Raw genomic sequence first — 23,648 nt, forward strand, 5'->3', positions numbered from 1 at the left:
ACTTTTAATTTGGGCCTCCTGAATTGAAGATTGAGGTGCAAACAGCTGTCTTTTGGCAAACAAACACAGTGCTGAATTTTGCCAACTGCTGGCTAATTTTTAACAGCTTTTGCCACTTAATTACTTTCAGTTTCTTCTGATATGCTAGCTAGAGCTGTAACATCACTCCTGGGTTCTTGGCACCTCAGCTCAGACAGAAGGGGTAGTTTGCAGCAGAGGGAAACAATGCATGGTGGCAGATATATTTTAAAACTGTCTGTCGTTCTTTCACCCTTTTCCCTGCCTTTCTCTTGGTGCTTTATTTAATAATGGTGTTTCTTGTGGAAATGGCTAGTCTTAAGGGCTCCATGGAAAAGATACAAGGCAACAGTAATATCCAGGAAAGAAAACTATACCACAACATCTTGAATATTGTTAAAAATGCTTTAATTACTAAAATAGACAATTCAAGATATTCTGTCTTCGGTTCCAAACACCAGCCTCTTGCATTAGACATTTGCCACTCACAAAATTAAACTAAACACAGCCCATGGACAAGATTTACACATATGGGTGACCAGTATCAGAAATTAACATCAGAAAGAATGAAATGTAAGTTTTGAAGTGAAAGCCATTACTTGTGCTTCTGCAGTCACTCATATTAGGCAGTTCTTGTTAGTGGCTGGCTCAAAGACATTACAAAGGAGGAGATAAAAATCAGGGCTGCAAGTAGAGCTCCTCTCTTAAAAGGCTGCTTATTCTTTAGTTTAGCTAATAAATAATCTCATTGCACTAGGGTAAGTGTGAGGACTTGACTGGGGTTGTCCAGATCCCCCCACCCACTTGGGTTCAGATGTAAACAGCAGGGGCTCAATTCTACAATTTCTTGCAAAAATAAACCTTTTAATTGAGATCTTGTTTCTCCCATAACTGAAGGATCATACCAGTAACAGAGAGCAGAAGTTCTGCTTCAGTTAATGAATTGTGCCACTGACAAATGAAGGCCCTGAGCATTCAGATTTAATGCAACTTTGGTACTGGGAAGCAGATGCTCCCCCCTAGCATTTGTAGTACCAGAGTCTGAGGAAAAGAATGCAGAAAAAACAACTTCCTCTGCATGGTACTCTTCTTCAAGCCCCTCCTTGCTTCAGACAAAACCCAACCCTCAAGCCCTCCTTAGGGCTAGTGTGTTTTCAGGGGGCAGACAACACTGCTGCTTCTCCCTTAGGTAGAGCATCCCACCTTCAAAACAGCCTCACTGCTGCCAGCTCTTAGCCCCAAGATCCAGTAAGAGTTTGTCATAGCACTGGCTCAGACTGGAAGATGATTTCTGGATTATTAAATTAGCTTGTTCTCAGGATAATGCAGCCTGGTCAGTAACCACTGCATCCTACTTCATGTTTTATGAGAATACAGAAGTGTTCACTGAAGACAAAATGAATGCATTTGCAGTCACCTTGTTCTGCAGACCAGACCATATACCAAGTTTTGCCAACAGTAGGAAGAGGAATAAGAAATGTTTATGGTTGAGAAGAGGACACAATTACTTTCTTCATGTTCACACAGAAACTTCTAGAGAGGAAGAAACAGAACTTTGGTGCGACACGGGAATTTCTCAATGTGGATCTCAAACAGATTCTGGTAAGGAGTACACATGTAGGATGAGCATTTCCTGTTTCAAAACAGCAGCCTGAATTTATGGCAAAGTGTCAGTGATAAGTATGGATGGCTCCATCCACAACCCTTGGCTTCTTGTTGCTGATTGAAGTTGTTCAATCAAAAGCATGCCTTGCACCCTCATGCTGTAAAACCTGAGATATGAGAAGCGGTAGCTTAATCAGCCACAGGCAAACTTGCACTGCTAACTAGAGGAAAAGGACTAATGGTTCACAGTAAGGCAAATTTCTAAGTCTCCAAACTGTTTGGCAAGACCACTGAAGACATGAGTGCACTATGTCCTCCCCTTGCTGGGAATTACTAATTCTTTTCAAATTCAGTTTGCAGAGAAGGCAGCGTGAGGGCAGTCTTTGGTTTGACAGAAAGGTGTTTTAGAGCAACTGCAGCTGGGACAGTTGGATAACTGCAACTGCCCACCAGGGAAATGTTCATCACAAGACATCAGTGGCCAGAAGTTTCCCTTAGTCACTTGAGTAATACCTCTTTGTTGTGATGGGGAAAATGCACCTGTACTTTACACACTCCTTGAAGAGGTGAAAACAGTAGCAAGCTGCCAGTTATTTCATGGGGTGGAAGAAGTCTCTACAGCTGTTTTTACTTAGGGCAATGGATGGGTTTCAAATGGGAGGCCACGCCTTAGAGCTCACTCCAGCAAAAGGGACTGTGGTGCTCAGACCGCTCGCTAGCCCAGCAGGTCCTGCTGGGCTGTGCCATGCCTGCTGTCCTTGGGATAGCACCAGACTTGACTCTTGGGTGAGCACCACCTCAGCTCAGGTGTCCTGAATCAGTTCATACAAGAACCCGAGGAGCAGCAGAGGGAAGAAGGGTATGGGTGTGCCTTGGTGAGAGCAGAGAAACAGAACTGGCTCTCACAGCAAAGTGAGCTGTCAGATCAGCCATTTCATCTGACTGCAATCTCCTTGTGGGTGGAATGTGACAAGCTCTTCTGGCAGTTGAGTTTCAATAGCTGGCACTGCTGCCTCGTTGTGCCAGCACAACTGTGTGTTATGACTACATGCTAAATGAATAAATTTATCAAGTCTGGTAGTCAGATGTATGGTGTAGCTGCACAGACTTGGAAAAGGCAGCAAAACTGAAACACAGGCACACATTCTGCTTAGGAAATGCCTACTGCCTAAAAAAAAAAATGCTTGGCAAATTACTATGTTTTAGCTAACACCTTTCCCAAAACCATGCCCAAAGTGTACTTATAGCAGGCCCTTCTTGAAAGACTGGAATATTCTTGCCATGTATTTGCTAAGCTAGCAGCTGGATTTTTGGAACATTGAGGTTGACAGCATCCAGAGTTGTTCACTTTTCTCTGCATCACTGTTGATGCTATTTCTAATTTCTGTATTTAACATCTCACAAGCAAACTTAAGTTATGTGTGTTTAAAATAGAAGGGTGTAGGGGAAGTCATGGGTCTGTAGTCTGCCACCACATCCAGGAACTCTGTGCTTCGAACAAACTTGCTGGTGAAAGCTGGTTTTGAGCCCCTTGCTTATTCTCTGCTGGAATTTAGACCTTTTGACTTTCTTAAGGCAGTCTGGATCATTTATGGCAATCACAGTTATAAATCATACTCTCATTAGGCACAATGCCAATCCAGGGTAAAGAGCTGTCATATATTTTTGGTCCATGTTCTGCTCTGTGACCAGTCCCAGCTGAACACCATACCTGGAGATTGCAATTTACTTTCTCAGCATTTTCAGAAATGCTGAAGTCCACAGCAGTGTCACAAGTCAATAAGTCATCCCCAGAGACTGCAGCAGGTAAAAGGTAGCACCCAAAGTCCAGCTTGTCTCTATGTTGTTTACTTTCTTTGTCAACTATAAAGGAAGAAAAACAAGTTATTCCTGACACTTCTCTAGATTCATAAGTTGCACAAATGATAGCAACTACATGTTACAAATCTGGAAAGACTCAGTAGATAATTGGTCAGAAAAATCAACTAATGCATGTTAATTGATAGGGATTTAACTGTTTTTTCTCACCTTTAAGACTGTGTTGTCCCTAAATCCAAAACCTTCCTTTAATAAAGCAGTGATGTAAGTGAGATCCATGCAGAGGAAAGGACTGGCTGAATTGTACCTCTCCATGTTGTCACAGACTAGAGAAGGAAAAAAGAAAAAAAAAAAAGGGATCTCAAGAAAATAAGAACTTTTATCCACATTGTATATTTGAACTGAACTCAAGCCAAAGCTTACTAAAACAAGCCACCCTCTTCTATTAGTGGTTATGCATGACACATAGTACAGAGCTGTTCTACAAGGTTGGAGAATAAACCATATAGTACTTTCCAGTTTCTCTTAACTCCATCAGAACTACATCTTTTATTGCAGCAACATAATCCACACAGCTCTTCTGAACAACCTCTGCTCAACTGATAGCTAGCAGGGTGGTACATTATTTTTTCAAGAACACAGCATCACTTGTTTTCACCATCTCTACTCCACGGATGGATCCAGTAATGGATTACACCTTTTAGGATGGCAGTTTATTTTATTTTTTCCAACCACACTTGTCCAAGGAAATGGAAGAGGCTGTTGCCCAACCAACCACTCCCTCACTGCAGCTAAGTCAAGATTCCATAGTCAGGGTGACAGTGACTGGGAAATGAATTTACATTAAGCATCATTTTCTAGACCTTCTGTCACTGCCCTGTTCTACCAGCAGCAAGAGCAGAGTTCACTTCCTTCTAAGAAAAGATGAAGAGCATCCTTCTACTATTGAAATGAGATAGAGAAGAATTAGATCAGGATCACAGAATTGATCTCCTGATGGTCTAAAGCTAAGTAAGTGGTTTGATAATGTTAGGTAAGATCTTAGCTACGTCTTCGGAAATAAGCTCTCTCACTAGGGAAAAAATAACAACCAACCCACACTCAAACTTTAGAGCCTAATCCCTCTATTCAAAATCATCCAAGTTACCAGGGAGATAATTGAAAAATCACTAAAATTTAGGCCTTATTTTAGGAAAAAGGTCAGTCCTGAACTACATAATTAAGCATCTTTTGCTGAAAAATACGGTCTCCTCATTGTCTTGAGAATGATCACAGTACGGAGGTAACTTGCTTTTAGCCATCAGCAGCTAGGCAAGGTGGGAGCACTTTATCCACAGGAGGTACAAAACTAGAACAAACATTCAGGAAAAAAGACAGGGGAAGGTAAAGGAATGTGGAAGAGGCTGTCAGACTCACCCTCCATTTTGTTAAGAGATTATACAGGATTTAAGGTGACAGACTTACAGAATTCAGTGCTCTCTTAAACTCAGAGTTGCAGTTTAACAGAAGCTCTTGATGCAGCAAATTCACTTTCTTTTGTAGTGACTCTATGAACTATCTCCTTCTGAACAGAGCTGTAAAGCCACCAACCCCTCACTGCTCTATCAGTATTGTCTTCTGCAATAGTTAGAGTCTTTGACTAATAAAAGTAACATGACAGGTGTAAGTGAAATAAAGGTTAAATAAATTTGCTTTTCTTCCAAGTCACATTATGTACTGCCTACACATTCATATTTTTGTTATTTCTTGTCCAAACCAGTTTCCCAGCTCATGACAATTACCTTCTTTGGCTTTTCTTTCAAAATCTCTCACTTTCAAAACACCTCCGCGTTCATAATCTGAAAAAGATGTGAGAAAACATCATCACAGACCTGACAGCATTTGCATTCTTTATCCAAGTTGACCCTAGAGTGCAACTCAAGGATGCTGCACTAGGAGTGAGACCTGCTTGGAACAGAAGACAGAGCTGCAGGTGTAATGAGCCCTGAGCATATTTCATGTACTGAACACCAAACTGCAGTGACAGTCATCTGTCATTCCCTCGAGGTATTTTGTGTATCTCCTCTTTCTCAATAACACTGCTTTCCTCTGCTTCCCGTGGCTCCAGCCACCAGGGTTCCTCTGTCTACCTTCTGGATGACATGCTCACATGTAGTAGATTATCCCAAATTTACCGATTAGGTTGGTGTCAGCTGCTCGATCATAGTAATAGGAGAAAGCATAGAAGGAACTTCCACGAATCTCATCTGGTTGGTGAAGTTTCCCTTTGACAACCTTGAGTACTTCCAAGTAGCAAGGCTTGAATCCTGTTTCTCCTGTCAGGAAAAACATGGACAGGGTGAGCCACAGAACATGCGCGAGATGGAAGAAATAGTGGCAAAAGGATGAAAAATTAAAGAGGCAGAGATTAAAGCATCAGAACAAGAGCTTAGATGTCCCTTCTGTAATCCAACATGGCATCTACATACAGGCAAGGACTCTAAAAGCCCCTCATCAAGTAGAACTGGTTAGAGTAGATCACTGCTGTGTCTGAAAGAAGGGCCACACAAACTACTTCCATGTCAGGCAAAACTCCCATTGACATGTTCTGTGGCCAGCAGAATCTTCTACATTTGCTGCCACTTGTTAGATAAAACCTTGATTTCTCTCCCCATCACATTGTAATTTTATCAACCTACTCCACACACACCAAATCTGCAATTCAGCTCTCATGTTCCTCAATCTGTTCAAGTCTATGATGGCAGCAGACTCACCCTCTCCACGCAGCATTAGAGACTTATTATTATTAGAGACTTAAGAAACAGCTCCACAAGTGAGATTAACTGATAGGCCAAAATGTTTGTACCCTAACACAAACAGAATTTTTGCACTTTGCTCAAAGCCTCAGAAAAACCTCTCTTATTTGCACAAGTAATTCTAAACATTTCCTATAAAGGTATGATTTTTAATAAGACATCACAGTCAGAGGACAGGGGTACAGGTCAGCTACTCTTACAGCTTCAGATTTTAATCTGGATTTCTCAGAAGTCAACCTTTGCAACTGGACAGATATCCTTTATACCCCAATCATCATCAGTTAACTGAGGAAATATTTGACAAGAAAAAACTCAGATTCTGGAGATAAGACTTATTGTAAAAGAAACAAGTCTCCTTAATTTACCTTCTTTGTTGCCACCATACTGATATTTCACTCCCCCGAAGTGCCACTCTGCCTCCAACTGCTTAGGCAAACAAGAACTGCGGAACATTTGTCCATCCACAACTGGAAAGAGAGGAGAGACAGAAAGCATAGAACTTAACATAGCTATAAATCAATATGCAGAACCAGAAAAGGCTGGAAGATCTTCATTAAAGTCTTTAAGTGAAAGTACAAAAATCTGAATTGATGGATGGGGCACTAACTGATTACAAATTAAGGACCAGTCTCAAGTCTGGAAAAATTGTGTCCGTTTTGTCCTGCAAACAGCAGAGCAGCCAGGCTTGTCGTTTCTTAATGAGATAAATGGTACAAGGGTATCTGGATAATGGCTATTCACCACAAAAGACAAGAAATGAGAGGTGACAAACACACAGATGCACAAACCCCAATGACAGCAGATAACCAAGACAAAGAAAGCAACTGAGCAATGAAGACAAAACCTCCTAAGACAGAGATCAGTGGCCACTACAGGATCCACTGAATCTACCTTTGAGGGGTTCAACCAGAAATACTGTAACTGATAAGCAGAAAACATGATAATTGCTGCACACACAGGTCTCACAGGAAAAGCAAACTTCTAACAGTATGCTTGAGGCAGACTCTGGGACAGCAAAATTTGCTTTGGGATGCTTAGGGAAAGGCTCAAAGGCTGGGAAAAGAGGGAATTAAGAGATCAGGGAAGTGCAACTATGGCAAACCAGAGGGGACTGTTAAAGAAGACAGTCACAAGTAAGCAGGCAGCTGATCCATGTGCTTTTCTGTCTTAGCCTTGTGACCAATCACTGCAGTCTGTCCTATCTTCTTCTTAATCCCTACTCCCAACTATTTTTGATTTGAGTACATTCCAGTAATTATCACAAGTCCATTTAGCTGTCAGGTAAGAATCCAGAAGGTGGAAAGACCCCAGGTCCTGGCCAGAGACTAGACAAAAGGCCCAAGCTCTGGGTGAGAGACTGCAAAGACTCAGGAATGCTTGTATGCACTCAGGTTACTGAGTGAGAGCACATGATGTGCTCATGGGCTTCCATCGAGACTAGGCAGTGCACACAACAGGCCTGGGGAACACCACAGGCCAGGCACGTACCAGAGTGGCCTACAAAGTGGGTTTGGCCTAAGCAGCAACCCTAAGGAAAAGGATTTGTTCATGCTGCTTATGCTTCTGTGGATGCTTGTAAAGCTGTGTGTTTGTGGCTGGCCATGGTGTTTGCGTGCTCCCACATGAGCACTTCTGGAATTTGCACATGAATGTCACTGCTGGCTGATCTCAAAAACAGGGAAAAGCAGCTGTCTCACAAGACAACCCCTTAACAAGTAGTAGCTGTTTTCAGACAAATATATACCATCAGCAACATAGAAAAGCACAAGATACAGAAGTGAGGACACACAGGAAATGGGCTGCTGACACAAGGCTAAGTCTAAGCATCTCTTCATAAATCATAAACATTTTAGTATATTAACATACCTTCCATGTTCAAAGCTCCAAGCGTTGCCAGTCTTGCAGCTTTTAGCCCAAACCCCAAATAGCTGTCAACAACAAAAGACAGATGTTATAGTCTTGATTCCTGCACATCTGGTATGCTTTAACCATAGCCCTCTTCCTAAGTCCTGGAACACCCAAACCAAATTTCCTTCCTCTGATTCCCACAAGGCTCCCTCTCTAAAACAGAGTTCTCTTTGCCAGAACAACCCTGAGGGCCAAAGAGTGACACAAACCCAAGAAATACAAAGAGTTGTAAAATGGGTGAATGTAAAACTACAGGAAGTGGTTAGAGCTGATATGTCATTTATACAAGATGATCATGAAAAGCAAAAAAGCACCACCTTAAAAATGAGGGAGGAAGAAGGGTATGTGCTGAGTGCATGGGAATAGGGCAGCCACTCTTATGTAACACACACAAACTATGTGCTCTTAGGGCAGAGTGCAGAACCTCCCACAAAACAGGAACTGTGGCTTTGTGTGAAATTCACCTGTTTTGACTCCATAGGTAGCTGCTACATTCATTATAAGCTAGAATATGAACAGTGCTTATGAGAATATCACACATTGCAGAAACACAGCTAGATTAAAATCCTGTTGACCCTTTCATTTCCATCTCTGTGTTTGTCCACTTACCACTTTTGTCATGTCATTTTAAACGTTTTCAGAATATTCAGAGTTAAACTAACCTCCAGGTCTCTCTCAATTTTTAGGAGATGATTTTTCAATCTCAATTATTTCAGGTGCTCTAATGGACTGTATCAATGACTACAGCAATCAGTTACATCAGCAAATGTAAGGATAGGAGAGGATGACTATTAGGCCAGCTCTGCTGTCAAATAAGCAGATTTTATAACTGGCTGAGATGGTAATGTTCACTCCACTATGTCTCAGGCAAGTCCTCTTCCCAAATCTGTGATTGTTTTTAGTTCTGACTACTGGCACAATATCTACCTTTCTGCTTGTTTCAGAATATTTGGCTTGAATCCAGTAATAAGAATTCTTTTCCTTAAATACGGGTTCACAATGCTTGTCTCTTCATTTGACAGACTGCCTAATATTCCCTTGCAGTGACATTAACCATGATCCTGGAATGTTTCCAGCCAGCTAATGTCATGTTCCACTTCTACTGTTCCATGCAGATAAGTAGTATAAAAGTCATGGTGTCTGCTGCTGGTACCAGGATGATGTGGCTGTTAGCTCAGGGGCTGATTTCCCCAGTGCAAATAGCAGTCTTTTGCTCCTCACCTGTGGGTATAGAGCTTGTACGTGCTATTAAACATTTCAAATGAGGTAAGAAAATCCTCAGGGGTTTCCTTCAGAGTTTCCTAGAAGTTAATTAAAAGAAAAAATGTTTTAGTTTATATTATGCAATGAAGAATAACCAACTTTAATGTAATATCACAGATACACCCATACAGTTTAGTGCACACTCATCTGATCTGCTTTGAAAACAAAGTACAGCTTTCCAATGCTGCCACTGCTGTAATATCTGCACTGATTTTATTTATATGCATCTTTGTGCTACTTCAATGCATAACAGGGAAGCACAACAGATCAGGATGAAAACACTTTCTAATTCAGGTAACCTGAATTTTTCTAGAGTACTTACATGTTACTCTGCATGTAGAGAGTCCCCATCCCCATTATCAGAAATCAGCTGCACTATAAGTGCTATGAACTTTTTCAAGTCACACTAGGCACCTAAACTGAGGTACTCAGAAGAATTAAAAATACAAGGTATAGGCCCCATTTTCACCATGTCAATTGTCTTGCTGGTACTCAAGGAAACACTGTGACCACTCACTCCCAGTCTCAGGGCTGCTTCTCCTAAATTAGCCTCTTGTCTCACCAACTCCAGTTTTTCCTCTCAGTCTTCTCTCTGTGCACACCTCCATCCCACTGGTACCCTGCCCTAGCTTCCTGACAGACTAACTCACACTCTTGCAAGGCTGAACTGCTTCAGCAATCATTTACTGTTTCTTTGTGTCCACTTCCTAAGCTGTCAGTCTCAGTTTTTGTCTCTCCTCTCCTCATGGCCTCATTCTCCCACCCCTTCTTGGCTTTGTGCACTTTCATTCACTTTATCATTCACTGTTATTCTGGGCCAAGCAGCAGACTCTCCAAGAGAACTGAAGCTACACAGTCCTGCAGTTACCATGCAAGTAAGGGATCCAGATCTGGGTTATTTTTTCCAGAGTCCTAGACAGAAGCCTGCTCAAAGCTGAAAGGAATTTCACGGTATTCAGCCTGAGCTTCTCCTGAGCAAATACAAATCAAAATTTGTTTTGGGTGTTAAGTCGATTATCTCTGAAATGGCAGTCACATCCTTGACCTCATACACACACACTGCCACATTTTGAGTTCTGTTTCTAAACCTTACATCACAAAAACTATTTAAAGGAGAGATCCTAAAAAAAAAAAATTAGTTTGGAGAAAACAATTGTCTTTTCTCATGCCCTACTTTCACAAAAATGAGACAGACACCAGACGGACAATTTCATAATTACTATGATTGGTTTTCAGTTGCTTTTAGCTTTGGCAATAATGCCATGAAATTAAAATCAACTCCATGCAGTTATCATTATATGTTCTCTACTTGCTTGTAATTAATATTGAATTAACGAATCTTTTACTATTACAGTATTTTGTTTAAAACTAATATAAGAGCAGGCATGTGACTGCCTTGGATTGCAGGAAGGAAGAATCTCCAAAAATCAAAGGGATGTAACCTTGCTAATTCTGTCAGATGGGAACAACTCCCAAAAACATACTAAGCTTATTTATTTGAACTTGACAACACAGGTGAGAAGCAGACAGTGTACAGCATGAACCTTGACTCCACACTGCCCTACAAATTCACACCATTAGTCCTGATCTGCAGCAAACACTCCAGGACTTTTCCTGCAAGGCTGGAAGGGGACATCTGAATCCTGAGCTGCAGTTCAGCCTATTTCACAGTTCTATTTATTCTCCAAAACCCTGACATGCAACGCCCTTTCCTGTTGGTCCACTGCCCATTTTAGCAGGTGTTATCAACACAAAACAGAGGACAAGCCCACAGTACACTTGAGGCTTTGCTGAGCAGGATAAGGTTGCATGTCATGTTTCAACACAACACACAACTGCAGAATCAAAATATCCTGATGTGAAAGCCATGTGTTTTGTGGTCACCAAACATCCCTTGAGAATCTCAAGTTCTATTAAAAAGAAAAAGTTAAAGAAATTACTCCTTCAGAAAGAGTGATATAAACACATCGCAATATGAAGGTACAGAATGTAATTTTCTCATGCAAACTGCACACTTGGGTCCCAGTTCAAACTGTTTCTAAACAGCTATAGAACTACTAAGAGATCCAGCAGAGGTGTCTGAGGGACAGAGAGCAGAATGCTCAAATGAATGAGAAGAAATTGATAAGAAAACAGAGGACTGACTGTGCTTCTATTAGAGAAATTTACCCTATACAACACTCCTCGCCTCCAAAACTTAGTGAAGATCTGTCATCAGACTGGAATGGGGAACAAAAAATAGACCAGTCCCGACATTTCTTCTAATATTAAAGAATACTACCTAGAAATGTTCTACATTTGTTGAATACACACCAATATCAACATTAATGAGGCTTTCCCAGCCTGAGTCTAGAAAACAAAGTTGTCTCTTTTTGGTTTTACTCATTTGTTTTCTTTTTATTTCCTCATGATTCAGGCTCCTGTGTTTGCAAGTGCCTATCAGCCAGCTGCTGATCTCAAAGGGAACAGAAATACAGATGTTCTGTAAACCATGGATGTTCTGCTTGTGCCACTGCTGACAAAGTGGTACCAGAGAGTGCAGCAGGGCTCAGGTCTCTGCACCAGCCTTGACGTCCCAACCCATGCACTTTCAACCACTCCTCACCTCAAACCGTGGCAGGAATGTGATTTGGGTTGAGGCTCCTCCCAAGTCCAGAATCCCAACAGTTTGCTGGTTCTGGCCAGACAGCTGCCCTGCAAACAACACCGTGCTCAGAACAGCCCCAAGTGCACAAACGCTGAAATGCAGACACTGTGTGGATGCTCAGGCAGCCACCGGGTGATCACAGTATCACAGCAATACGAGGAGGGCTGAGCTGCCCTTCAAAGGAAAAACCTCAGAGAGAACAGGCAGGCAAACAGAAGGTATTACGGAATGGTTCACAGACTTTCTTCCTTGATTCCAATCTCTCCTCCAAAGAGACAAAAGCAGATAAATCTCCAGGTATCAAGCAAAAGCTGAAAGTAAGAGACAAAGTATCTCCTGCAGAAGACTGTCAGGGAGATTACACAAATTTTGTAACCACCATATAGCTGGCCAAAAGCAGTAGGGGAAGGGAAGGGCAGTAAGAACCAAACCAGCTATTATAATTTCTCTTCACCCAGAGCAGTTTTTTGCTTGCTCATCTATCTACCAGAGTACTGATTTTCTTTTCACTAGATTGCACTCCAGAAGCTCTTAGAGCCAGTAGTGCCGAGGCACCAGGCCCTGCAACACCTCTGTAGCTGCACAGCTCACACTGGGATGAAGAACACTGCAAGGCCTTGTTTCCCACACATTAGCAGTACCACTCCCCAAAGCACGTTAGGGAAAACAGCCTGCCAGTGCCTCCAAGATCTCAGTAAATTCTGGCACCTTCAGGGTTAAGATCCTCCTTACTACAGACTCGGGAACACAGTCTGCCCAAGGCAATCCACTGCTTCAGCACTGGTGAGAGAGCAGGAAGGAAAAGCATGGCCAAGGCAGAGGAGCTTAGGGTGACCACCTCCACAGAAGTTACTCAAGTTCAAGTTCAGAGTAGTTATACAGCATTAATTACCTGTCAAAAAGTTCACAGTGATCCAGGCTAAAATTCCTGCAATGAGTGAAAAAAGAAAAAAAAAACCAGTCACCATTAAATACTCCCACAATCTCCTGCCCACTGTTACCAGCCCTCCAGAGGTTATTTATTTACCTGGAGGTCATTACTAGTTTACCCAACCACCCCAGACTTCAGAGATTAATTCAAACTCATAATTAAATTATATTATGCATTACTGATTCATACAAGTCTCATGAACTGAAATAGGTAGGACTTTGTAATATCCATGCAACTGCAGCATACATAAATCATATCTATTATCCAAACAACATACAAAGAAGTAATGAGCTGACACAATGCACAAGTTTCCTTGTGCCTGTTTTTGCAAACCAGCATTTCAATTCCTGATCTGAAAACTGCATTCACACCACTCTGTTTTAATCTTAAGGTTTCTATAATTACACTACAGACAGAGCAACCAGTAAAACACAAACAGCTCCTTTGACTCCAGTGGCTTGCTTGACACTTACATGATTCTCACCCAAATGTGACAGTAGAAGAGGTAGGGATTTTAAATAAACTTGGCAGGCTACCCTGTGCTCTCTTATGCCTCATTGGTCCTGCCCCCTGTCAATACAACAGTTCTTCCTACTGTGCAATTCACCCATTAATCCATAGTGACAAACTATGCACTTATCAAATACTTGAAGACTTTATGATACTTCCCCTTTTCTCGGCCCATATGGACAGATCTTGTTCTTTAATCTTTCTCCATTTATTAGTTGTTTAAGCGCTGTGATAATTCTTGCTTTCCTTCTACACCTTCCAAAGTGGCAATTTATCTGCCATCAGGAAGAGTTCTGAACTGAACGTAACATGATAGGATGGCTCTTTTCATCAGGCATCCACACAGATGATTATTACTTGCCCATACTACCTTGGAGAATGTCTGGATATGTAGCCAGAATGTTAGAGTGTTTTTTCTGCACTGCAAAATCATTGCTCACTCCAAACCTACAACATATTTCACATTTTCTTGTATTTTACTGTACTTGCTTGCTACTTTACTAGCAGTATTTTTCCCAACAGAATATTTTATAACTTGCTATTTTATTATTTAGTTATCTGTTTTTAATACTTGCCAATTATCCTTCATTCTTCTCTAATATTCATAATCCTCCTGATTTTAGATTGAAAATTGATGAGCTGATCATAATAGGTTATTTTAATGCTAATATTGCAGAATTTACAAGGCACTTTCCATAAGCTTCCCAGCTTGCTATATATTGTCATGTAGCCTTTCACAGGTGGACACCACCTCTTCTGCACCAGTTCCCAGGAGCAGACTTCAGCTTGCATCAGGAAATACTTATTGCTGAGACAGAGTTTTGTTCTGAAACTTGTGAAATCTCTTTGTGTATTGTTGCAGTGTGCTTTTATACTTTGTAATACTTTGTAATAGTTCTGATTTTGTATCCCCTTATTCTCCCCAGATGATGCACCCCTTTTTGTACCCCCTTCCTCTACCTGTGTAACCATTCTCCTGTGTTGAGATCATCCCCCAAATCCTCGCCCTGGCTCTGTGTCAGTCACTCAGCATCCCATCCCCTCTATCTAGATCTTTGGTCAAAGCCGTCGAGTGATTAGCCCGAAGCCAGGGGTCAGCCCCCCAAGGATGATGTTATACACTATCCCAAATGTACATCCCTAAGGGTGCATCCCTATTGGTCAGCAAATGTATCTACCCTCGGTGTCCTCCCCCCCTTTAAATGTAACCTTGAGATTCCTTTGTCTTGCTCTGAGCACGGCGCACCCCTGAGGAGTGGGGCTCCCTGGGGAGCTCCGAATAAACCTTGGACTGGCCCCCTGTTCAGAGTCGGCCTTTACCCTCCACCGATGTCTCCAGTGTCTCTTCTGCTGCAAAGGTGACTAGCCTAGCTGCCCTCAGTACCCTCGGGGCACCAGAGAGTGTTCCCCCGCTGTCGGTCACTTCGGGGCTGCCCCCCCGCTGTTTGCCGACCCGGGGCTGGCCGGGGTTCACTGGGAGGCACCCAGAGAGATGGAGACAGTGTATCTGCATATGTAGCACAACAGGTGACCAAGTAATGAACAGCACCTCAAAAAGGCAGGATTGCATTGTTTCAAACAGAACCAGAAACCTTTTTTCTGCTTAGGGACCATTTCTCTTTCTCTCTCATGTTCCTAAGATATCCCCCTTTTCCCCATATCTCTTGGCTTTTACTTTTTACCCCTCCTGTAACACACCTTCATGAGATCCGTCCATGATGCCAACACTGTCCTCTGGAACAAGGAATGGTGACTCCTCAAAGACTTCTTTCACCTGAGGAAAGAAACAGTGATTAGATTTCACGGTCTTTAGAGTCTTGTTGTGCTCTGAGGGTGACAAAGTTTTGTTTTACACAGCAGTAGAAACTAAGGCAAGTGTGTGGAGTAGGGGCTAGGAAAGAAAGAAAAGAAGTATTGCAGGTTTCTCTCCATGCCTTCCACCACAGCAAGACACAGGACTGAAGGACCAGACAAGATACTCTGAGTTTCACCTATTGTGGGATTACAGTCTCTTTCAGAGATTAATTTCTCTTATGCTGGACAGAATGGAAAAAAAAAAAAAAAAAAAAAAAAGATTAAAAAGGGAGAACAATACCAGTGCATCCAAAACAACTTATGCTACCTCTGAAAGCAGAGCCTGAGCTTTCTCCTCCGACAGCAAGCGAAGTCCAGCTGTGGCTTTTAACACTACTGGGGTCTTTTTCCAGAGATGAGGTGGCACAGCATCTACAGCCATGTCCAGTAATGTTTTGACAGTTTCAGCACCCTAAAAGGAAAAATATATTTTTATATGGTTTCCTCCTACAGCCCATCAGAGAATAGGCCTCTCAGTTTCCCCTCAAAACTTCTGAGAACAGTATTCACTAGCAGAAGATACCCACACCCAAAATAAGTACAAAAACCATGCCAGACATCTCATTAAAACATTAAACAGAATGTCTGCATTGGAAGGAAAGATGTATTCACAAATATATTTTAGGGAATATAAATATCATTGTTTGTGGAAGGTATTTTTTTGAAAGGATGGAGGGAGGTGAGGGAACAGATTACCTGACAAACCTAAACATCTTGCAGTATGATGAAACTCAATGGTGCAATTACTGACTGAGGCTACCACAGCAAGGGGAAATAGCTGTCGATTTCATTAAATGCAACATAAGAATTCCAAGTGTGTCCATAGCAAATATTGTAATTAAAATGCCAGCTGTGCAATGGTTACCATACAAGGTACAGACATCACTGCTGGCTCTCAATTATTTCCACTGCTCTAACAATCACCGTTTTGCATTAGCAATAAACATTCTCCTGTGAAATGCCTAGAAATTTCTTTTGGGCTGAGCTCTCCTCTCCTACCCAACAAACAAATTTTACTGGAATAACAGGTGATCTTATAAACGTTTTTAAAAATCCCAAAACCATTTACTCTTCCATAAAGTGTCACACTCAAATTCCTGTAGCATAGAATCCAACTGAGCAAAATGAGAAACCTGAAATCCCCATAATGCTAGCCCCCAACTTCAAGGCTGCTAAAGCACACAAAAGAGTGGATCTAATCTATCATTTCTCTGGCACCTCCTTTAGTTTGTGAAAGAGCTTCCTGTCAGCACAGGGGGTCTTGAAAATGGCAGCTTACTTCAGAACTGAGAAAATGATTTGTAAATGAGACAGAGTATGCATTTACTGATATTTGGGGTAGCTGCAGAGGAAATAAACACTGAATATGGATGCTGCTGGAGACAAAAATCACTTTGCCTTTGAAATTCTCAAAGGCATACAGTCTAGTTGTATAAACATTTAAGCAATTAATTAATCCACTGTTCCACTGATGAAATATGTAAAACACCAACTCCTATTTCACCATGTGAACTTAACTCACAAAAGCAGAGGAACAGGTTTAGAGAGACAGCAGCAGAGCTTTCACATTTCTTCTTGACTTTTTGCAATTGCAATCAGTAATACTTGAACTTGGTATAATCTAATGATATAACAGAAGCACGACCAACTCCCAGGGAACAAAGGCCAGTCCTACCTTTTCAGGCTGATCAGCATATGCAGACAGACCTGGCTTCACAGACTCAAAGATTTCCCCTTCCACCTCTGGCAGGTTTTCTGCACAAACAAAATATTACATGATCCAGTCAACAACTCAAATCTTATTATTTAATTCCCAAAAGGTTGCTCTCAACTCCTGTGAAGTTACTATCCTTGATTGTCCTTGCAAACAAGATTATTCCCCTCCCGAAACAAGCCTTGTTCCTTCACTTCAGGAACATATTTAGCAGAAATTTGCCCTTGTACCCTCCAAGTTCACAAACAATTTATTAATAACATGTTGTTATAATTAAAAGTATGTTCATTTAGCATTTGTGAACTACAGTAAGTTACAACAATGCAGCATAGCTGTCATCTATTCTTAATAAAATTTCTTTCCCTTTCTGTTCTTAAGGTAATTGTGAAATGCTAGCGCATATTAAGACACACACCATCAATACTCAGTTATCCTCAGGTGATTCACCCAACTCAGATAGAATGGAGCTGACTGTGCTCAAGTACTTGGCTGAGAAGCCAAACAAGTTTGACCAGTGCTCCCAGAGCAGTTTGGGTGTAGAAGCTATCCCTGAGTATTCCATATTGCAAGCCAGGCTGAGTCCAACAGAACTGGACCTTGTACAGTCCTTCCAAACCATGGATGAAGTCATGCAAAGACACATAAGGAATACGTCCCAGCAACCAGACCTCACCCTTTGCAAACCTGCTGGCTCACTGTACCCAAGATAATTCATCCTCCTGAATCCTGCCACATGTGCAGCCAAAACTGGGCACCTCTGCACCATGTGAGCACTAGATACACTGGAGTGTGATGCATCTCAGCACACTTCCCCTGGAAATGGCTCAGACCTTCAGTACTTAATAATTCTCTAATTTACTGATTTTAATTTGCTTCAAATGTGAATAAACATATGCAGAATTCAAGTATCTCTTGATAAAATTTAAGGTAACATGCAACTTGACAAAACCAGCATAAGTAACTTTTCATCTCAATGAGATATTCCTTCTAAGCAGCTGCATAGAAGAAAATGTTTGAAAATTTAGAATTCTCCAGTATACCCAGAATGGTATATCTGAGACTCAAAAGACCTACAAAAAAGGTATTTACACAGCAAAACACCACAACAAAGGGACAACAAACCCCAGCAGGAGGACCATTTGAAGGACAAACTGTAGATATCTTCAGCTGCTCCCAAATACTGAGCTGGCAAAAAAAAACCAAACTGTTTTGAGAAGTTGGAATCTAAGTCCACATACATGGGGGTCTTACCTGGGCTCTTCTGCACAAAGGTATAAATATGAATACGGGTTCCAGTGCTTCCTGCGTCAAACATGATGCCATAAAAAGTGTTTGCTTTGGCATTTATAGGGCACACATTAGGTGGAAAGAAATCCTGAAACCACATTTCCCTGTTTGAGTGTGAAAGAACAAAGGGCAAAGAGGAAAATGCCAATGCTATAAGGATAGGAAGTCTGGAAGATGCCATCTTGCCAGGAGCCCTTGAGACTGTCAAGCACGTATCAGCAATCACAGGGCTGCAGAACGTCCTGAAGAGAAAAAAAAAAAAAAATCATTCTGTGCACATACATTCTCCCTTTAGGTGCTTTTCAACACCTCATCCAAAAAGAGCTATTTTTTTGCATTTAGTGCTACAATTACATCTAACTAATTTGTTCTTCCAGAGTAAAGGTTTCTCCCTTTCTCAAGCACAGAAGAGATGGAGTAGTTTGCTTTCCAGTATTTCTAGTTTTGACTTTTAGACAATTTCCTTCTCTTATTTCTCTTCAGATTTTCAACATTCAGAGTCTCCAGTGCATCCTCCCTAAAGCCCAAATATTATCTGAAAAGCAGCATTGCCAGAGGGGAACTCTGGGCAGAACCACTAACATTTACACACTTGAGATGCTGTGGCAGAACACAAGTGTTATTCAGAGTCACAAACAAAGAGAATTTCATCTCAGGCTAAGAACAGCTGCTGGGAGAAATTAGCACACAGAGAGAATGAAAGCATATCCCTCCAGCAGCATCCTCATCTCTGAGAAAAGCCTGAGCTGCACCAGAGGGGCTGAACTGAAGCGCACCTGAGCTCCGCCTCTCCGTATTTTTTCATATTTTTCTTTTCTGTCTCTCTGGTTTGGTTTTTATTTTTAGAATTACAAAAAATCACAGCAAAACCCACACACTCTCACAAACCTAAAGCAGTTGCCCCAAATATTCAGGTTGCTTATAGAGCTTCTAACAACAGTGTCCCAAAGCTGTGTTACACAGTATTGAATATCAAGATACATGCAAAGGGATGGGTGTTAAGGGAGGATGTAGTTGTATTTTTCCTAATATATGCTAATAAAAGACATGGGCACAGAAATCATGGGGTGCCCAGGTAAAAAGAAGGACAATACCTAGGCATGCTTAACAGCAGAAAAGAGCATGTGGCCAGATGTCCCACCATATGCAATATCGCCTGCACCAACCTACACACAGAGCACTCTGCACACAGAAGGTGCCAACAGCTCCTTATCACTTTCCAGACACTTGGTAACACATGCATCCACCCACAGCACTGCAGATTCTACTTTATATGGCAGTTCATCAGCTGCGCCCAAGACCCCTGCCCACTGCTTGCTCTTACATTTGACTGTCTTTTAGCAATCTGCTCAGCCCCCCATGTTCATTCTCTTGAAATTTTTACTTGCTGTCTCTATCCTACATGTATTCATTCCTAAACAATCTCCTCACACCTTCCTCCCACACCCAAAAAGCTCACTTATACTCCACTACCTTTTATCCTAGATTCAGCCCTTGTAAGACTTTTATTATTTCCATTCTTCACCTTTGTCCCCAGTTACAGCAAAGGGAGATTAACTTTTACCCATTCCCAGCAAAAACCATCACATTCCTCAGGCATCTCTCTAAGTCACTCCAGAGCCACACAGAGTGCAGACCCACTGCAGATAGGCAACCTCACCTGTCTGCTGTGACCTTTATTTTTATCCTGCTGTTTCAAACAAAAGTAGAGATGCAGGCAGAAGCAGAGACTCCTGATCCTCTCTGCCTTAGAAGCACACTCTGCAAAGATCTGACCACAATTCCACTAGCAAGCAACATCCCTGGCTAGTGTCTGTGACACATCAACTCCAGCTGCAGTAATTTCTACAGTATACATATATACATACATATATATATATACGTGTGGAAAGGAGTAAATAGGTAGTTCTGTAAGGAAGTGCTCTCCTGGAGAGGCTTGATGAGAAGAGCCAAGCAGTTTGGCAGTTTTGTAGCTATGGATTGGTACTAAGATGCAGCTGGCATCACCCAGGTTTGCTTCATCACAGCAAGGAGGGCCACTGAAAATCCAAGCAGCTGCGCTGTGTTAACAGAACATAACCTGCCTTAGTGAGAGCCACCCTCCAGCAGGTCCAAAAAGGTGTTCTTATCCTCATGCAATGTAAGGATTTTGTTTAATTAACTATCACAAATACAACCCAAGCACCTGTCTTAAGAACAAACTCCAGAGTCCTATTACAAACAGCACATGTGACAGTTATGTAAGCCTCAGAATCTCTGATGATCCGAAAATATCTGAGCAACTGCCATCATTAACTCACACTTTCCTTACCAGACCTACGAGAACCTTAGTCTCACATAAAATTCCCCCACAAAGCTTCTCTTCTCTATCCCTTCTCAGATATTCACCACTTTCTGTTTTCTACATTTCCCCTGACTTTTTTTCTTTCTACTTTTATACTTCTAAGGAAAAATAAAACCCCAAAAAACAACAAACTCACAACCAAACACCATGGGATTTCATTTTTCTTCTCCCTCATTAAGAATGAAAAATGTACACTGAGCCCCTTCAATGACTGGTGAAGTCCATTTAATCAAGCACACTAGCAAATCAATGTCCACAAGAAGAATGACAACAGAGGAGAGTAAGAAATCACAGACAAGAGAAAGAAATCAGCAGAGCATAACAGAAATGGGAAAAGAATTTGGAAAGACAGAATCAAAAGTATGGAAGAAAAAAATCAGGGTAGAAATAGACAAGACATAAGTTACTGAGAAGGAAAAATATTTTCAAAACAGATCCTCTCAAACAACTTAAAAGTCCTAGCTGCTATCAGAACTCAATAGGGTGGAGAAAATAAAAAATAAAAAACAATAAACAGAAAGGAGAAAACAGGGTAACTGTTATGTGAGCACAAGCTTATTAAAGCATGAAGCAGTTCAGCAAGGTAAAGCCTACAGTTCCCCATCAACAGGCTCAGTTACTGTCCTTCCAAAGGAGCAGTAATAGTCAGCACGGACCATGAAGACGTCAGGCACGCACCTGAAGCAGGATGGAAGCAACAGCTATTCCACTCCTAATGAAAACCTCCTTCAGAGCACCATGGCAAGAGACACTGGCCTGCCCTTCTTCACCTTCGCTGCCAGCTAACAGGAGTGGGCTGTGTATCAGGCAAATTATAAGGTCACAAAGGCACATCAAATACCAATCGAGTTGTTTTATTCAAATTTGAGTTTATCATTACTCAATACAAGCAGTGAAACATGCTTATATAACTACACAGGATGAACTTCAAGAAGTTGAAAGTTAACTTGAGATCGAGTTAGTAAAACATTTACACAAACACTACAGCTGACCTCAACATCCCTGAGGCCTGAGCCAGCAGAGCAGGGCAGAACACTCATTTCCCAATACACAGAAACATGTGTAAATGTCATCTGTACACAGCAGAGTTTAGGTACTAAATGGAAAAACTGAAGTACATCCAATAAAAAAAATCTGGGAGCTATGCAAACTGTATGATCCAGAAATACTGGGATGTTGCACAGAGACTTCTAAGACTGAAAGCATGAATAAGAAGAAAAAAAAAACCAACCACAACCAAAGTCTCCTTAAACAGCAAAATTAAAAACTATACCACAATAACTAACCTTAAGACAGCAAAACACAACCTTACTTAAAGCTCACCCTACACAGAAACACTGGTAATTTTCAAGACAAGAAATAGTCAATACTTGACTGTTCCTGACAAAATAACCAAACACAAACCACACAACACAAGCATCTCCCTGTAAAAATGAATGTGATCTGAGGGGAGGGAGAAGCAGTGTACCAGAGACACACAAGAATTTCACTTCTGTTTCCTAACATCATACTGGGGAACATTTGGAGGCACACAAAACTATTAAAAATAATTATAAATATTAATTATATAAATACAGGCAGATATTTTACAAAAATAACTATTTTAGGAAACAAAATTATATAATTCAATCAATATTCTTCCATGCTGAAGCACACCAGAAATCATTCAGAATGGAAACTCTTCTGTGCTAAAACAGTACCAAAATCTATTTTCCAGATGAGCAGCTCTTATGGTCACAAAATCTATTTCCCAGATGAGAGCTTTAACACTTCACATTCACGACTACGTAAATACTTTTTAAACTTTTTTTTTCCAGAAAAAAATAAGTTATTACATTTTTTCTGGAGTTACTTTTATCTCTTGAAAAAAAAAATTGCTTTCTTGGATTGTTTTGACAAGACTTAAGCTTCTTAAAAGCACACTGTTTAGAAGACACAATAGAAGGAATAACTAAATTCAAAGGCAGAATTTCCCAGTATATCCATAAAAATAACGGTACACGCGCACATATATTTTCGATAAAATTCTGGCTCTAGAGCTTTAAACTCCGGGGAAAAAAGTAGAACCAACTCACAAACATGCGTTATCAGAAGTTTTAATCCTTCTTCCCCCGCACTGAGGCTCCAAATACACATTATTTATTTATTCGCATTTCCGGCCAAGTGGGTTTTCAATTTTCCTCTTTAATTAGCCCAAGGCAGCTTTTCCAGGGAACCGCTACCCCGCGCTGTGGGCACCCCTACAGAGCGGCGAGCGCACAGCTGCGGGCCGCTAGCGGCACCTTTTCCCGGCACAGCTGCTGTTCCTGGAAAACACAGCTCGGCTGCCGCCAGCCTCGGGGCGCTGAGGGCTCGGCTGCCCTGCCGGGCTGGGAGCTGACTCCCGCAGCCGCTCCCGGGAATGCCCCGGTCACGGCGCCTCCGGGCCCGCTCCACCCCGCCGCGCTGGGGCTCTGCCTCCGTCCGCGCCGCGCATCCCGGCGCCGGCGCGTCCTGCCCTGCTCCATTTCCCACGGCTGCGACCCAAACCCTGGCCATGAGCACGCCCGAAAACCCTCCCTACCTTCCTGCCCGACCTTCCTGCCCTCTCCCCTGGCAAAAGCCTCCGCGGTCCTCCCTGTGCCCCGCCGGCTGCGGGCAGCGCGGCCCGGGACCCCGCAGCTCTTCCCGGAGCCGGCAGCGGTGGCGCTCGGCAGGAACGCCCGTCCCTCCCCACCGGCCGCCCGGCGCTATCACTCGGCCGGGACGGGGCGTCCTCCCGCCCGCCCCTGGGGATAACGGGGACGCCGGCGCAGCTTTCGCGTGTCCCGCCGCCTGCCCGGCCTCGCAACCAGCGGAGCGCCCTCCCGGGGCGCCGGGACCGAGCACGGCTCGGGGGGGCTCACCCGGCCCGGGAGCGGCGGGACGGCAGCCGCCCCGCGCGCGCTCCCGATCCCAGCGCCGTTGGCACCGGG

General features: G+C 42.3%; 1 protein-coding gene across 5 annotated transcripts; it reads right to left on the reverse strand.

Moving 5' to 3' along the window:
• Positions 1–409: 409 nt before the first annotated feature.
• ENTPD5 (ectonucleoside triphosphate diphosphohydrolase 5 (inactive)) lies at positions 410–23,642 on the reverse strand. 5 transcript variants are annotated; one of them, XM_041396804.1, is made up of 15 exons: positions 23,258–23,642; positions 21,373–21,490; positions 18,315–18,592; positions 17,025–17,104; positions 15,618–15,761; positions 15,194–15,269; positions 12,947–12,982; positions 12,013–12,101; positions 9,366–9,445; positions 8,103–8,164; positions 6,602–6,703; positions 5,616–5,756; positions 5,223–5,279; positions 3,652–3,767; positions 410–3,486 (listed from the first exon to the last, which is right to left on the reverse strand). In XM_041396804.1, exons 3-15 carry the CDS (start codon positions 18,529–18,531, stop codon positions 3,400–3,402), a joined length of 1,287 nt encoding a protein of 428 aa, XP_041252738.1. In that variant the 5' UTR covers positions 18,532–18,592; positions 21,373–21,490; positions 23,258–23,642; the 3' UTR covers positions 410–3,399. The 5 variants fall into 5 exon arrangements, with proteins under 5 accessions (XP_041252738.1, XP_041252923.1, XP_041252826.1 ...); XM_041396989.1 differs by lacking the exon at positions 23,258–23,642 and adding an exon at positions 22,770–23,232; XM_041396892.1 differs by lacking the exon at positions 21,373–21,490.
• Positions 23,643–23,648: the final 6 nt, after the last annotated feature.

The sequence above is a fragment of the Onychostruthus taczanowskii genome, unplaced genomic scaffold (assembly GCF_017590055.1).
Source record: "Onychostruthus taczanowskii isolate IOZ18803 unplaced genomic scaffold, ASM1759005v1 scaffold1, whole genome shotgun sequence".
Taxonomy (NCBI): domain Eukaryota; kingdom Metazoa; phylum Chordata; class Aves; order Passeriformes; family Passeridae; genus Onychostruthus; species Onychostruthus taczanowskii.

Bases quoted from the DNA above. Each gene is read 5' to 3' on its own strand.
- ENTPD5 (XM_041396892.1), bottom strand. From the start codon at position 18,531: ATGGCATCTTCCAGACTTCCTATCCTTATAGCATTGGCATTTTCCTCT. The intron at 15,270-15,617 runs GTAGCATAAGTT...TTCTTTCCTCAG, and splicing joins CTCAGGCTCTGCTTTCAGAG to GTGAAAGAAGTCTTTGAGGA. The intron at 3,768-5,222 runs GTAATTGTCATG...TTCCTTCTCTAG, and splicing joins TGAAAGAAAAGCCAAAGAAG to TCTGTGACAACATGGAGAGG.